At 26.4% G+C, this 18,628-nt stretch overlaps 1 protein-coding gene across 1 annotated transcript; it reads left to right on the forward strand.

Annotated features, from left to right (window-relative positions):
* Positions 1-11,142: 11,142 nt before the first annotated feature.
* On the forward strand, positions 11,143-13,841 carry LOC137821771 (uncharacterized). Its single transcript, XM_068626522.2, has 7 exons — positions 11,143-11,375; positions 11,504-11,608; positions 11,767-11,947; positions 12,509-12,595; positions 12,695-12,825; positions 13,035-13,123; positions 13,514-13,841. The coding sequence occupies exons 1-7, from the start codon at positions 11,155-11,157 to the stop codon at positions 13,537-13,539; spliced, it is 840 nt and encodes a 279-aa protein (XP_068482623.1). The 5' UTR covers positions 11,143-11,154; the 3' UTR covers positions 13,540-13,841.
* Positions 13,842-18,628: the final 4,787 nt, after the last annotated feature.

Consider the following 18,628-nt stretch of genomic DNA (forward strand, 5'->3'; position numbering starts at 1 on the left):
TATTGTTTCTTTAATAAATTTTATAACTTTATCTAAAATAATAAATAATAACCTAAAAAAACAGTTATACGTTAACAATATTCATGCTTTGAAACCTATCTATCTAGAGCTCATAAAAAATAACAATTTGATGAATATTTATCTCATACATGTTTGATTGATAATTGAGCAACTATTAAATGATATTATGAGTTGATTTTATAAATATTTATAGATAGTTATGAACATTTATTGAAATGCATGTTTTAAACATAAAATTAGAAATAACGTTTTAAAAATACATACTTATATTAAAAATAAACAATTATATATCAGACACATTCTTCTTAAGTCACATCTTATCTTTTACAAACCAAACTAATTATTTAAATTTCAAATTTCAAAGAGAAAGAGGTATTAATGATAACAAAATATCAGTATAAAAAAAAATAACGTTGACATCAACAACAATAAAAACAACTTACTTAACTTCAAAATAAATTAATATTCTAATTATATTTATTTATTTTTAATCGACTCAATTTGTCCTATAACATTATTTACATTTTTATTTTATCATCCAATATTCTTTTGTTTTTATTTTCCTATCTAGCATACTTTTATTTTTATTTTCCTATCTAGTACCATTTCAAAAGTAAAATAATAATAATAATAAATTTAAAAAATTAATAATTTTAATTTTGAATGCATTAAAAACATATTTTTAATGTTTAAAATAGTTATTAATGAATAAAGAAATGATTTTTTACAAAATAAAAAAAATTAATAAATTAAAAATATTTAGTTTATTTTTTTTTAAGAATGAAGAAAATAAAAAAATTAAACCCTACAATAACATAAAAGTTGAATCTATAAACATAAATTAATATTTATTTTTATTATTATTGATGATGTAATCATGTTAATTTTAAGTAAAAAATACAGGATATAATTATAAAAACTCCAAAGTCAATTAGTATTAATTAGTAGTGGACACACAGATAATATTGAAACTCTAAATGCAAAATTCTAAAAAAAAAAAAAAACTAATGCAAATTCTACCATTAATGCTTAAAAATGAGAAGAAAAAAAATTTAAAAATAAATAATATAGAAAATAAAAACAACAACAATAAAAATAAAAACAGAAATAGAAATAAATAAAGAATGACTGCAAAAATAATAATAATTAAAAACAAAAAATATAAAATAAAGACAAAAGAAAATAAGATAAAGATAAAAAAAAACCCTCAAAAGGAGGCCTAAGTAAAGTTGAATAAGGACTAATATGGATATAAGAAAACAACATTGATCGAACAAAAAAATGTTCATATTGTCAAACACCAGGACACACAAAAAGAACATGTCCCAACATCAATGAATCGTCCACTTTTCGTCATTAATTATGTTTCATTTCGCACAAACTATTTAATGTACTATTGAAGAAAATATTAAATGAATGGTCATCTCTCATTTATTTTCCTTTTTAGGTTTAACATATACTTATTTAGTATCACCTTATATGTCTTATCTTTATCTTGTTTTGATTTTTTTTTATATCTTTTATCTTTATCTTATTTTGTTGTCTTTATTTTATATCTTTTATGTTTTTAGTTATTATTTTTTTTTCTGTTTTTTGTTTTTATTTTTATTTTTATTGTTGTTGTTTTCTTTTTCTATATTTATTTATTTATTTTTTATTTTTTTCTTCTTATTCTTAAGCATTAAGTGTAGCATTTGCATTAGTGTTTTTTTTAGGATTTTGCATTTAGGATAGACACTTTAATATTATCTGTGTCCACTACTAATTAATGTTAATTGAATTTGGATTTTTTATAATTATGTCCTGTATTTTTTTGTTTGAAATTAACATGATTATATAATCAATAATAATAATAATAAATGTTATTTTTTGTTTATAGATTCAACTTTTATGTTGTTATAGGGTTTAATTTTTTTATTTTCTTCATTCTTAATTTTTTTTAAACTAAACATTTTTAATGTTTTTTTATTTTGTAAAAACTTATTTCTTTATTCCTTAATTATATTTCTAACTATTTTAAACATTAAAAATATTTATATTTTTAATGCATTCAAAATTAAAATTATCAATTTTTTAAAATTTATTATTATATTTTTTTTTTACTTTTAAAATGGTGGTAGATATTAGGGAAATAAAAACAAAAGGGTGCTAGATAGGGAAATAAAAACAAAAGGATGTTGGATGGGAAAATAAAAGTGTAAATAATGTTATAGGAGAAATTGAGTCTTATTATTTGAGATAAAATAAAAGTTTAAAAGTAAGTTACGTATTAATTATATATATATATATATATATATATATATATATAATTTTCTATCTTTTAACGTTTGTTTTGAAATAAAGTCTTATAATGTAATAACTTTTTTTTGCTAGGCAGTTTTTTATGGGTTTAGTTAAATATGCAAATTTGATTTTTGTCTTAATTTCAAACTTTAAACTTTCTCGTTATTTCTAGTAAGAAAGTTAGTAGAATAAGTTCTTATTAGTATATTTTTTTAAGTAACATCTTATTTCACACTTGAAAGAAAGGCAAATTCTCCCTGCACTTCCATACTTTTTTTTTTTTAATTTTCAACAATATTTTTTTTATCAGCAAAACGAATTAATAAATATGAACCACTTCAGGGTGATCCAACCCTTATACAATTGCAATTTATCAACAACAACAATATTTTTCTGGGTATGGTGGAACTAGTGATATATTTTTTTCATTTTCAAGTGATGGTGATTGGTGATTGAAGTAAGTTTTGTGGTATTTTTACTAGTGGTAATTGTGTTTTCGTTTGCTTATTTTTTTTAAAACCACAAAATCAACAAGGTGCAAAAATGGAGTACAAAACTAAAAAAAAAAAAAAATCTTAACGTCGAATACAATGAATATTTTTATCAACCCTTTCACACACATGTTCAATGATAGAACTAACGGTTGGAAGGTATGTATGTGGCTGACATAGAGGTACAAATGGAAGGGAGATATGAGATGGGTGAGTGCAACCGAGATTATTTAAAACAAGTGAGATTATACTTCATTTAAAGTTATTTTAAATTTTAAAAAAAGATTAAAACCAACTTTTTAGGATTAATATGTAGGGGAAAGATATGAAAGTGAAGAAAGAATCTCTCCAACAAAAATCGACAATGATATATTTCAATAATTTCTTTATTAGAAGAACCCAAAAAATTTAAAATTTAGACTAAGAATGAAAATAAATTAGTATAGTAGGGAAAAAACTTATTTAACCGTTTTTTCATTAAATTGTTAAACTGAAAAAATTAAAAACTTTGTGAATTGCCCCCACACACAAGTGCATGTGCATCTGTTCTGTGTTATACGTTTCTCTTCTTTATTATTATTATTATTAATTATTTTTAAAAACATCAATCTGATCTGTGAGATTCTTAGAAACAGTAAACTAATCCTACATGATAATAGCAAAAAAACAACCTTTACTGACTTTTTCAGTGATACACTATCCTCTTTTGAATCTTCTTAATTTGTATTTTTTAAGGTTATAAAAGGACAATATTATAGTTACAGGCAAGCTGTTAATTTTCACAATTTCTTTTCTTTTACTGTCTTCTTCCCTAAATAAATTCATGAAGGAAGAGGTCATTCTTTTGGACATAAATTTTTACCTCTAAACAAGGAACATTCCAGATTTGAGATAAATATCTGTAATGAAGAGAGAACTAAGAGAAAACAAAAAGTGTGAAAGATGTGATAAATATCTTATTATGGCAGATCAGTAAATATAGAAGAAAAATAAATGTAAGCTTAATTACTATAAACAAAAAGGAATTTTCTTTTCCAAATAAATTAAGTTTATTACAAATATAATGTTTTTTTGGAAAAAAACAAAAAAAGGATTGTGTTCTGTGAAAAATAAAATGAGACAACTGGCTGTAAAAAAAATGGCAAAGCATAAATTATAAAGAAAATAAAAAATTGTGGCTAAAAATTACATGCAACTTGAAAATAAGGCTCTCCAAAAAAATGTATGATGAATAGTGAGAAAAAATTGGGAAATTAACAAGTTAAGTGAACACAGCTTAGGTTGTGCCTGATGAATAGTGTTCATGTTAGAGACTCCTAAAAGTATGATTGCTATTAAAAAATTTCTTGAAAAGTGGATGGACACAAAAAATAATGATTTTTTTAAGGAGAGAGATAAGTTGGATAAACATAAAATAAAAAAAGTTAAAATATACTATAAATAAAGTGAAGGGTAAAAGTTTTTGGTTTAAGGAAAATAAGAAAATGAAGAGAGATATAAATATAAATAGATAAAAAAATAGTAAAATAAATTTTATAAAATTTTAAAATTATTATTTTTCTCTTCAACAATGTATATTATACTACAAGAAAATAATTAAATATAAAATATTTACCATTTTATAAACTAAACAAATTATTAGTATCTAAAGTAATTTTTATTATTAATAAAAATTTATAAAATAATTTTTAAATTGATATCTAATTATTAGTTCCTAAGATTTTAACTACTTACTATTTTATATTCTAAATTAGTTTCTATTAATTTTTTAGAGACTAATTTAGAAGAAGTCCGATAGACTAATTTAAAAAAAGTGAAAGAGAAACTAATTTCTAAAATATTAGTAAAATTCTTAATACTTAATTTAAATATTTAGAAACTATTTTATAAATTTTTATTAATAATAGATACAAATAATTTTATAGTCTATATAAATAGTATTTACTTTAATTAAATATAGTAATTATGTTTGTTTTCTAAATCTGATTGTTATATAACTATTTTCTTATAATGTTAATCCCATCATTTCTCACCTTTCAGCCAAAATACGAAAGTTACAAAACTAAAGGACTATAGTAACATATTTGATATGGTAGCAAGAAATAGTTAATTGAAAGATTATAATCCACAATAAACATTAAGACTTTCACTAGCATTCTCCTTACTTTCTTCAAATAAGAGAATCAACAAAGTTCAACTCACAAAAAAAAATACTAAGTCATATGAAAATCTTTGTTTGATAGAATTTAAAGTTATTTTTTGATAGTAGAAGTTAATAGAGTTTTTTACTTAAATGTACTTTTATTTTTCAAATAATTTATAATTTTTTTTAGATTAATGATGTAAGTAAATTTTTATTAAATACATTATCAAAATTGAAATGTATACTTATAATTTTTTCATAAATATGCAAAAGTAACTCTATTATTGTATCTCAGTCATGTAATGATTTACTATTTTAACTTTATTTCAACACATTTTAAAAAATCTAACTATCTATCAATAAAATCTAACTATCCTTCAATATTTTTATAATTATAGTATTTTGAATCACTTGGTTAAGAAATATAAGCCATTGTATCATTTAAATCAACGAAAAAGCTCTATCTACTAACTCAAATGTATTAGATCTTGTTGAATTCTTCCTATATAAAGAAAACATCATAATGTGCTTTTCAACTATAGTAATACCACTGTTTAGGCAGGAGTTTTGCTAAGTGAGGAGAAAATCTACTAGTTCTGGTAGTATTTATACAGAACCCTGCACTTTAGTATAATACTGGTACGATACCTATGTAAGTTTTTTAGATAAATTTTTTTATATAAGAGTTTAAAAATCTTTAAAGTATTTTATTTTATTTATTTTTTTTGATAAAAAAATATAGTAATAACAATTGTATTTACCATTTGTTGTAATATTTTCCAATCAAATGAGTTTGATTTGATGTAAAAAATTCATAACTGCAAATACTTGTTTATTCCATGATTTAATGGAAGATAGAATCAAAGAAACATTTAATGAAAGTTTTAAATGAGGGCAGCAACTCTAATATTAACTAGAAAATCATAATGTTAATCATAATGTCAATCACATATTAATTAGAAAATCATAATGTCAAATGAGAGTTTTTTTAAACAAGAAACAATAAATAAATATAGATCACTTAGGGATGACTCAACTCTTATACAAAAGAAAAAATAAGTAAGATCTCACGTCCCAACCTAAAGACCATTATGTAAAACACACGACTTTTTCCTTCTTAAACAAGAAGTTAAAGAGATACTAACCAAAAATAAGGGATAAAAAGTTATTTCACAATTTTCATTGTGATTGGTGAAGACTTACCAAGAGGATTATGATGCATGTTTCAACTAGAACTTAATATGTTGTCTACCATGCGAATACTTCTTTTCAAAAGCCTACCTACAATGAGATTATATTTATTTAACTTGTCCCTAAACATCATGAAATGTCCTTAGGAGAGGTTTGGTTGTCAACCAAGTTGAAAAGTAATGTAAAAAAGATAAAAAATTGAAGTCACACCCTTAAAAAGAACATGAGTTAAAATCAAATTCTTACCCTTACAATTCTGTCATCCTAATTGACATGTCAGTTTGTTTGATAAGATTAAAATAAATTCAACCATGAATCATTAAATAGCTAAGGATACATCTTAAGCTTCCCCTAAGATAATAATAATTTTATTTTAAGTATATTTTTACTAGTTATATGACTTAAGTCATATATCTTGTGAAACTTATCTTCTTTTATTTCAAAACGTCTTTCCTAATTTTCTTTATAAAATATGTCAAAAAAACAAAGGTTAAACCTTTATCTTTGTGGCCCCTTTGTCCAATTTGATTATAAATAAGAAGTTTTATAGACTTCATAACACAAAAGCTTTGCTGCTTAAGCTCCTATAAGCATAAGATTAATTTTCATCTCTTTTTTAAGATCTCTAAATTTGTTGCTTAGATCTATATTTTCTTCCTTCCCACCACTTCTAAACCTTCACATCTCTAAATTTGTTGCTTAGATATATAATTTCTTGCTTTAGTATAATTTCTTCCTTCACATCTAAATTCTTTTCCACTTTCTCTCAGTGAAGAAAATCTACACATCAATAGATTTTCATTCTCTTCACCAATTTCCGTTGACAAAAGTAAGAATGTCTTTTTCTTCTGATTTTGTTGATTTTTAGGGATGAGAAACTAAATTCCCTCTCACTATAGAAATGATATGCACAAAAGGGATTTCATTTACCAAAAGTCAATTTATCTATTGTTATCAGCACATATGCATAATTTTTTATTTATTATTGTACTTCACAAGTATTTCTAGACTCAATTGTTAATATTCTTGTTTGCAGGGTCAAAATCAGCACATCTATTTTTCAAAGGACAAATTTTAGGTATTTTTCTCCCCTTTGTTAACACAGGAGGCACAACACCCCCAATTTCATGATAGTTATAGGAAATAAAAAAATAATTTTGTTTTATGAAAAAAATCATATGAATTAAGATCTAATTGCTTTTTTGTTTGTATATTTGTGTGGTGTGTGCTTTTCAATTTTGTGAAACTGATTTTGAGTGTAGTGTTTGTATAGAGTGATGGTGAGTTAAAAGTATTGGGTTATCTCTTGAAATCAAAAGAGGAGTTTTAGGCTAAAATTGATTTTGAAGTAAAGTGATTTTTGTTTTTAATTTTTTTTGGCCTCAAAAGTAAGTTTGTTGTAAATTATGTGCTTAGATATACTCATGCAAAATTGATTTTCAAATGAACCTTGATTTTCTTTTAGATGCTTTTATATATGGGTATATCCTAAAATCAAATTCAGTATAAAATTTAGTTTAGATTTTTCAAGTCAATGTGAAAAGCTGCTTATTGTGACTTCAAAATGTTTTCAAGCAAGCAATTATGTATGTATAATGAATTTCTATATCATATTTAATTAAAGAGAAGCATACCAGCCAGATCTGTATACAAATCTTATTTCTTATGATAAGAAACAAGTTTTTATGTATGTTTTTATGACATATGCAGAGAAAAGCTCTTAAATATAAGATAGTTATTTATTTTTTGTATGATTGTTTCTTTATCTTGTAAAGGAGGCACCTTTGTATGATTATACTTTTTTTTTCATTGTTGATAAATAAAAAACACATCACCTTGGTTGGCTTCAAGTTGATTGTTAAGGAAATTGCTCTGACATTTACTTTATTCTTTTCAAAAATATATTCCTAAATATTTAGATGGGATTAAATTGGATGGTTATCCATGAATGATATGTAATAAATAAATTCTTTATTAGTTGAAGGGGGATGAGATCATTATAATGTGCAACTCCCTTATTTAGGGAAACAAAATTGGAAGAGTAAATGTTTTTATTAATGTATTTATTTGTCTGTTTTTTCCTTTTTAAAATAATTATTTTTTGTATAAATTTGAAGTTAGACATGGAAGATCTAGATATGGAGTTAGATTGGGCGCAGGTGGATATTCTGACCAGCACCAGCCCTCCATTGTTCAACAATCTCACCTATGCTCCCGAACAACTCAATGCACCCACTGTAAAACTTATCTCTTTCCTCTTTCTTATTCCATTTTCTAATATGTTAATTAAATAGAATAAAAATATTTTTTTTACACATGTGAGAATAATGTATATTTATTATTATATTTCATTATGTGACTTTTTTAAATGTTTTTTTTTTAGTGATTTTTACTATTCATATGTAATTCTATCATATATTTATTCCTCCTTTTTCATACAAGAGAGTTATTTCATTCACCCCTAAATACAAAATCAACTACATACTTTTTAAAAATAAAATATTATATGCATTTTTTACTCTTTTGCATTAATATTTATTATATTGTTATACAATTTAAGTTTTATGATTTACGATGTGAATGTCAATAAATTTGTCTGAGTTAATTTTCTCTTAATAAGGTAAAATAAAAGTAGACGGAGTACAAGTATAATACTCAAATTAGCACATAATTATCATTTACTTCTCCTTATTGGTTATAATTAAATTCTAAATTCGAATGATGGTGAATGTACCTAGGTAATATATCAAATTATTGATGACATTGCATATACTTTCATTTTAAATATTGGTTAAGGTTATTAAATAAAAATAAATTTTTTATGCCGCTTCACCACATAAAATACTATTATTTATAAAAACAATTATTCATAATTATGCTAAAATTTATAGTAAAAAATGTTTTTTTATTGAAAAATTTAAAATAAAAAAAGAAATCAAATTAAATTACAGTGAAAAAAATAATATTAATTATTGGATATTATTATGAATAATCAAATACAATGAATCAAGTTATATTTTTCTATAACAATATACCTTCTCACTTATAATATGTATATAATTTTTTAAAAATTAAAAAAACATTGCGAGCCAAAGCTCCCGCTTCAATCACTTTCCACGTTGATTCTATTTTATTGTTGAGGTTCAGGGCTCTGCTGGAACTGTAGTAGCAACACCAAATCAGGCACAGAGTACTGATCATACTTTCAACTTTTCCGAGGATGCAAACTCAGGAAACCTTCCACAGCTTTCAGTGGATGATTGTTATCAGTTGCCCCAGCTACCATCAAACTCTGCATTAGCTCCATTACCGGATGAAATCCAATCCAACTATTACGTACCATCCATGGTAACTTCATCATTAATTCATGTAACAATTTATCACATGTATCATCATAATTTGTGAGACTCTGAGTCCATTGATATGGATTTGCCTGATATTAATATGTGTTTATCCACAAAAACACTAATATATAGTTGCAAGCAATGAGTAATGTCAGTACAATTGTTAACATTTGATTTGATTAGGTGGGATTGAACCCTGAAGGAGCAGGTTCATCCGTTCAAGGCCCAACTTTGACTCCAATGAATTACTACAATCAATTTCCTCTCACTCAGAACAACAATTTTCCTCTGTAGGTCCTCCTATCCATCTATATTAATACTGATTGTGCACTCATTAGATATTCTCCTTCTTAACAACTTATGGTGAATCATTTTTCTACATTGTTGTGTTGTAGGATACATGATCTCGGTCAGCACAACCAGCAAACCACAAACAATCAGCAACAGTCATCACAGTATCCACCCTTTTTTCAGCAAAACTTTCAGCAAAACTCTGTGAGTTTAAGTCTCTTTAAAAACTTGTTTCAATACTGTAATGTAGATGCTCTACATGAACCAACTTTTATATACCAAGTTGATATCATTATTGTTGTCTATGATAACTCATAAGCAGGTGGAGACTCTAGCAGTAGGGAATGAGGCACCAAATAGCCATTTCATGACTAACCAAATATCTCCAGTGTTTGCCCACAACAATCATGCTATTAACCCTCACAGTACCTGGAATTCCCAGAGGTAAATTACTTGTACTCGTAGTTATTTGAATATGTGTAGAGAAATCTTAAACTATTACTTGTCTTATTTGTATAAGAATGAATTTATGTCATTTTGTATAATTTATAATTTTATATAATTCAACAATTCATGTTTTATTTTTCCACTATTTTTTTTGAAAAAGGTTTTAAAAGTCATTTTAGCTTAAATTTTTTATTCTACCTTTAGTTATCATTTACTCATTCAATACATGTTTATTTAACTATTTAATTGTTTTATTTTTATTCTCTTAAAATGAATACTTCACAAACTTGTATATAGTTAAGTTTGTTCTCATTTTGCTTCAGTTGTTTATCAATCTGTAGTTTAAATGGTTTACATAGAACATTACATATCATTTATATGATATATTTGAAATGACTTTTATTGTATTGATTTGCAAAATTATAATTCCCTGTTTAAAAATTAGCTTGACTATTCACAGTTTGAACCTGGATTCAATAATTGGGTTCTTCTTACGAGTGACATTTTTTTAGACTAGTTTTTTATGTTACAAGCCAATAATGGAAAATATTTTAAGACTAAATAAAAACTGTTTGAATAAAGTTTAAAAATTCTACAGTCAAATCTTACTTATGATGCCATAATTTTTTGAAGTCTAACTTTGACTATTTTTAATGATTGATTTGACTTTTTTATTTTATTCAATATTCATATTAAAGATTTTCTATAGTATTGGCCAATTCTAGAATAGATTAATTGACCACAGACTATCATGAAAAGAAAAGAAAAGAAAAAAGAGCTCTATGCAACCTAAACGAATAAACATTTATATCTCCCAAGAATGACCAGGTGACATTTTTTTATCATATGCATAGATACCTAATTTTCAAATGTTGACCATTATTTGAGTTAGCATTTGCTTTGTAATTCATCTCATTTTTTTAATTTTGAAAGGTCGCTTTGGATGCAAGATCAAGGAAACCAGTACAATCCATTATTGCAGAACACTGGTTTTATCCAGCATAACAGCGGCTCATTGAATGGACCTTCATCTCTGTCATCCTGCTTCACATCTCCTTCAGCACTGAACTCTGCCACTACGGCGTTTTCGGGTACTAGACCCACCGAAGGACCAAGTGCACTACTTTTTAACAACCAAGTGTCTCATATTTCAAGCCTTTTTAGGTATCATGTTTTTCACTAGCATAAATTATTTTTCCTTTATACGATGCTACAATATTATTATGCCTGTTAGCATCTTTTTATTCAAATATGCTTCATATTATTATGTTAACATTTTTCACCATTACTAGGCCTGAAAGAGCACAGGGGACACAACTGCTGCAAGTACCCCCTTTTTCTGTGAACACAATGACTTCACAGCGTGCTGACAATGGACTTATGCCTTCATCTTTTAGGTATATACGTTTTTCAAACAATTTATGCATTGGGTAGAAATTCAATATAGAACATGTTCAGACTTCTATTGATTTGCTTTAATATATTTGAAGTAACAAAAGAACTGGCAAAATCCTTATATGATCAAGTTCTCATTATATTGTTGAATCGCGTACAGGACGCAAACTTCAGTACCAAGTCTAAATATGCTGAATCAAAGTGACAGATCATTGGTTACTTATGGTCCTTATACTAATCTACAGCAAAGTCCAAGTTTGAATCTGCAAAATCCAAGTTTGAATCTGCAAACTCCAAGTTTGAATCTGCAAACTCCAAGTTTGAATCTTCAATATCCAAGGGTGAAAATTTCTTCATACTTTTTTGCCTTTTTAACACAGTGATGATAATATAGAATAACTGTTTTAGTTTAGTTAAAATATCTTCTGGTATACGCCATAGCCAGCACATACTTGGATGCTAATGTGGCATGTACATGTATACTATGTTATATGATCTATTAGAAGAAGAAATATTCAGCAAAATGTCAATGATGAATGTTAAAACAGAAGTGTAGGTATAATATATAATATGGAGGTGTTTTAATATAAAAGTAATAGTACATTATTACATAAACTTTCTTAATGTTTCGAAGATTGCTGGTAATACATTATCTACTGTACTATCAGTTGAGGTAGGCGTGTAGCCATTTAGCCGTGTACCTATATAAAGACTAATATATCATCTTCATTCTAAAATTTTAAAGATATGAATTTATTAATCTTCTTCTTGTTGATCTTACTTGGGACTTTGAAGAAATTTGTATTGAATTCTTAACAGCTATCTTAGAAGAGTCTAGAAATTTGTAGGATATATTTCAACGTGGACAGTTAAACTAAATGTGGTAAATTGAACATGAGCAGCAGGGACAGCGAGAACCCCCACGTCGTGGTCGTCCCCGGAAACATTTTGAACCAGGCGAGGCATCTTCACCTTATAAACGTCGAAAGGTAACCATTTTTCTTGGTCATGCATGAAGATGTTTTTGTTGTAATGGAACCATAATGAGATTTTGTGGTCATTCTGCTTGGTTAATTTTGACTTTGCAGAGGGGTTCGTCCACAAGAGAAAATGTTGGGAGATCATCTTTATCCCAAGGAAACCAAAGTGCTGCTGCTGGTGCAGTGAAAGAAGATCAGAACCCACCAAACCCTTCTTCCTCGGCTGCTGAAACTGCAAGGTTCTTAGCTGCATTTACCATTTTTTGCTTTTCACTTTTTGACGATACATAATATCAACATTTTTCATTTTCTTCATCTTATTACTTATGATATCTTCATTTTTCTTTCTCTAGATTTCTAAAAGCATAGTAGTTTCCATCCATAATTTTACTTCACTTTTACTATTGAGTACACAAAAATTAAACACTTTCATGGTCTTAAATTTCAGTCCATTTGTGAATGCTATGTATGATCCTGCATTTGAGAGGGCTGGCGTTCCCATTGACCCTCTTCTCAGATTGTTCAATGCAACGATGGGTAATTACTTTAACTTTCTATAAACCATTCAACTTGATGGAGTAATATTAAATTTGTTTGGATAATTTTCTTCTAAAGTATTAAAAATTAAATAAGTTTTTCATGAACTAAAACTAATATTTATGTAGAAGTTAAGAAATTTATATTTTGAAAAGCTATAGAAGAGTTTTTACAAATTTATTTATATATTATTCAATTTTAATTTATAAAAAAAAATCCTGTAATTGTTTTTGAAAAACCTATATCTGATTAGTTATCCTAGCACCATTACTCATCATAGAAACTTTTTCTTGTATTAAGATTATCATATTACAAGTCAAATTTACGTTTGGACCCTAAGAAACTTCTAAATATGTGTATCTGATAAGAATGCTGTTGTTCTTCACGCAGATAAACCTGCAGGGCCCCAACAATGAATTGAAGTTTTTAAGCGTCCGGAATCCTGAAGAGCATTTGAAATGAATATTTATGTCCGGAATTCTCAACAAAGACATGTGATTTTATTTGTCTTTAGTTTGAAATTTGAAACATTGGTGATGAATTTCTGTACAAGGTATAGGTGTAATTTAGAATTTGATGGCAGATTAGTGTTACCCTTGTTATGTTTTTCATTTCAGACAAGAACTTGTTAAGGATTAGCTTTAGAAACATTGAATTTTGCGACTATTTGGTCTCAAGGTTTTGCGAATGTCAAATATATTACTTTTTCTTATTTCAAGTTTTTAATGTCATGAATGATTCTATAGACCGGAGTGGTGTGTGGAGCCGTGTACGGTTAAATTTTGAGGTATTACAAGGATAGGTTCTTAGATTCAGATGATTGCAAATTAAGATTGGATAAGGTTGCCTTTGCACAGATTGTGTGGATGACAATGAGTCACTAGTTAGAACGTTCTCTAATGAGAAAGTTAAGGAGGCAGTATGAGACTCTTGTGGCAATAAAAGTTTCAATTTTTTCAAAGAATTTTGGGATATATTTTAAACAGGATTTGCATAGGGATGTATCTAGCTTCCATAAGTGTGGAATACGGCCTAAACGATTCAATGCCTTGTGTATTACTATCATCCCCTAAACCAATATCTCTGGTGGGAAATATTTATAAAATTATTGTTAAAATCTTATCAAAATGGTTGCAGAGAGTCATACATAAGATTATTGACAAAAATAATATGTTTTTCTAAAGGTGAGGTCATTGAGGAGATTAGAAGAAGAAGAAAAAAATGTATTATAATCAAAGTTGATTTTGAGAAAGCATATGACTCAATTAACTCGGAGTCCCTCTTTTATATGCTTAAAAAAATAGGTTTTCATGTCAAATGTCTCGAGTTTTCATTTGTTTCTATTCTTGTCAAATGTAGTTCAACTAACTAATTCTCACTTTTTAAGGGGTTAAGATACGGAGACTCGCTTGCACCATTCTTGTTTATCATAATTGTTGAAGGGCCAACAAAGGTAATTAGGGAGGTAGAGAACAGATGTTTATATGAGGGGATTAATCTGGGGTTAAATCAAGTACATATTAGTCAGTTTGTATATGACACTATGTTCTTTTGCAAAGCGGACGTAAAAAACATTTTGGTGATCAAGAGCGCATTGAGATATTTCGAGTTAGCATATAGTCTAAGAGTTAATTTTAATAAAAGCAGGATAACAGGTTTAGGAACACAAAGTTGCGAGCTTCATAGGTATTCAACGATGATTAATTGCAATACTATGGTAGTTCCCTTTAAATACTTGGGTATTCAAATAGGAGAAAACCATTAAAAGAAGAACTATTAGAAAGATGTGATCTTTAAAGTTAAGAATAAGCTTCCATGGAAAGGTAAGTACCTATCCTTTTGCACGTAAGGTCACCCTTATCAATTTTGTTATGCATAGACTTTTATGGGATGGGGACATGACAATAGGAAGATTGGATGGGTTAAATAGGAACAACTTTGCAAACAAAAGAGGACGGGGTTTAGGAATCAAAGACCTTAAACTGTTCAATATGACCCTGTTAGGAAAATGGAAACGGAGACTTGATGATGAACACTCAAGTATGTGGAAAATGATCTTAGATTCCAAATACGATTCATGGAGGGGTTTAGATGATATAAATGTCTCACGTTTGGGAAAGGGAATAAAATTTATTTCTAGTCAAATTTATTTATGCCCCTTAAACGCGAGTCATTTATATGCAACTAGGAAAGATGATTTTGTACTTGATAGTATATAAGTGGATGCAAACCTCATCTTATTAACTGATTTTGTAAGGTTGAGTTAAGCTTAAAGTTCACTTCTTAATAAGTAGTACTATCACACTACTTTCTTCTTTTTGTTATAATATTTCTTCTATCAATAACCTAAATAATTTAAAGAGGCGATAAAACATGATTGTTGGACGACACCATTGATAGGTACAAGGCTCGTTTGGTTCACAAGGGATATACTCAAATTGAAGGTATTAAGTATTTTGAAACTTTATCTCCAATAGTTAAAATTATTACCACTTGATTTATTTTATCTTTAGCAAGTGCTGAGAGATGGATTCTTCATCAATTAGATTAAATATAACGTCTTTCTTCATGATGATTTTGATGAAGAAATTTACATGACTCCTCCTGCGATCATTAATCTTTCTCATCCAGTGCAAGTTTGTAAACTTAAAAAATCTTTATATGGACTAAAGTAGGTGAGTAGGCAATGGAACTCAAAACTAACTTAGATTGTAATACAACTTGGTTATTTATTTATTCGCACATGCAATCATTCTTTCATAACTTTGTGGATATATATCTTCAGGATATCCAACGTGTTAAAACTCATATTCATAACTCATTTAGTACCAATACCTTGTTACTCTTTGTTATTTTTTGGGATTTGAAATAATTATTTCACCCTCTGGTATTGTTCTCAATCAACTAGAACCTTGTTACTCTTTGCTATTTCTTGGGATTTGAAATAATTTTTTCACCTTTTGGTATTGTTCTCAATCAACTAGAATATTTTTTAGATCTTTTTCTGATACTGGTTTATTACCTTGCAAACCCGCCACTTCTCCCATGGAACCATCTTGTACTCTTTCTAAGAGTGAAGGTTTATTGCTTTTGAATCCAGGTGAATATATAAGATTGATTGGAAATTTGTTATACCTTATTCACACTAGGTTTGGTATCAACTTTGCGATTCATAAGCTCAGTCAATTTGTTTCAAATCCACAAGAACCTCATATGACAACAATTTTTCATGTATTACGATGTTTGAAAGGATGTTCTGGTATTGATCTATTGTTTTCCAGTAATGATCACTAATAGAAAATCTTTAAATAAAAATAATTTTAGAAACAAAAAAATAATTATTTGCTACATTTACTAAATTAGATATTATTTTAGAGACTAAAAGAATTATTGGTATATAAATTAGTTTCTTATTGATAAATAATTTCTATATTGGTATCTAATTAGCTACCAATTATTTAAATTCTGAAGTGTGTAGCTAAAACATCGGTAACTAATTAGATACCAATTTAGAAATTATTTAGCAATAATAGAAACTAATTTAGATATCAGACATTCTTTTAGTCTCTAAAATAGTATCTAAGTTAGTCAATATAGTAACTAATTATTTTTTTATCTCTAAAATTTGTTTATATTTAATGATTTTCTAGTAGTGAATCAAATTGTTAGCAAAGCTTTTTTGATTTGGATTGGGAAACTTGCATTGGTTTTAAAAGGTCTATCATTGGTTATTGTATGTTTATGAGAAACTCTTTAATTTCATGGAAGTTTAAAAAGCAGTCTATCGTGTTCAGATCTTCTTTAGAGGAAGAATACAGAGCACTAGCTTCACGTGTTTGTAAAATTCAGTGGTTACAATATTTGTGTCATGATTTGCATATGAATATTTCTGAATTTTTTGTTGTTTATTGACACAATAAATCTGTTATATGTATAGCAAAGAATCTCATGTTTCTTGAGATGACGAAGCACATTAAAGTCGATTATCATTTTGTTCAGACTAAACTTCAAGAATGTCTCATTCATTTAATTCATGTTTCTTCTTTTAATCAATCAAGTGGCTGATATGTTAATCAAATCTCTACATCCTCGGTTATTTCGTGACAACTTATCCAAACTGAATATGAAAGATATACATGTTTCAGCTTATAGAGCGCTAATAAATGATAAATCTAATCTCATATAATATTTTAAATTTTTAGTGGTAATTACTCTATTAGTGATAACTATTTATCAATTATAACTATTCTATCAATAAAAAATAAAAATGTGTATACAAAAAAAGAGAGTTAAAACACAACCTACATTAAGTTACTATTTTGTTTTCTCTTTATTTTATTTTATTAAATAAAAACTTTCGTGTTAAGCATCACTATGAAACTTAAGATCTCAATTAGGCTGACACCTCAAGTAAAAAAGAAAGAAAATACAAAAATACGGGGATTAGACCAAAACTCATATGTTAACAAAAACTATAGGTTTTCTATATATTATTTATGAGATATTTAATATAGTAGTAAATATAAATTTAAATATTATTAATATACTATTATAAAACTTAGAATCAAGATTTAATTAAAGAAATTATTTGTAAATGGTTGAATTTGTATATTTGTTTTAGAACATTTCACTACAAGAAAATCGTTAAATATAGACCAAATCTAGAGAAAAAATAATAATTAGTCATTATATTGAGTAAATTAGATATTATTTTAGAGTTATTGGTATCTAAAGGGGTTTCTATTATTAACAAAAATTTATAAACTAGTTTCTAAATTGATATCTAAATTAGCTACCAAGGGTTTAATTACAAACTACTTTATATTTTAATTCAATCTTTAGATACCAATAATTTCTAATTTATAAAATGATATCTAATTTAGTTAATGTAATGACTAATTATTTTAATTATTAAAATTATTTTTTATTAATAAATTTTTTTGTAGTGTTTTTGTTAAAATATTTTTTAAAACAAACTTAATTTTTACTTTACAAATCAATTTAATCTTTTGCTTTAAATTGATAAAAATGTTATTGAGAAAGTTAGATGTTGAAAGTGTTATTATGTTTCACATAATTTTATTATAACATTTTTGTCAAATTTGACCGAATAAACTAAGTTACTATCTCTTTAAAAAATTAAGATTTAATTAAAATGTTTAGAAATTGTAGAACGATTTTAAATTCAGATATATATATATATAAATCTTTTCCATTTTTATCTTTTTAATCATCTTATTCAGATCAAAATTTGTGCTATGTTAGAAGATGATGAAATCCCATGCATTAAATATTTTGGATAAATAGTAATTAAATATAATAAGTATTTTAAATATTTTATTCCTAATACAATAAAAAAAATTAATATAAAGACTTTAATTTCGTTGGATTTTGTGAAACTCCATTAAAGATTAAGATAATTGAGTGTTTTGTCTTTAATAATTATCATCAGTATTTATTAAGAAAGAAAATTAACTTTAATATACAGTTAATTTTGAAGATAAG

This window comes from Phaseolus vulgaris, chromosome 9, assembly GCF_051622355.1.
Source record: "Phaseolus vulgaris cultivar YP4 chromosome 9, ASM5162235v1, whole genome shotgun sequence".
Classification (NCBI taxonomy): Eukaryota; Viridiplantae; Streptophyta; class Magnoliopsida; order Fabales; family Fabaceae; genus Phaseolus; species Phaseolus vulgaris.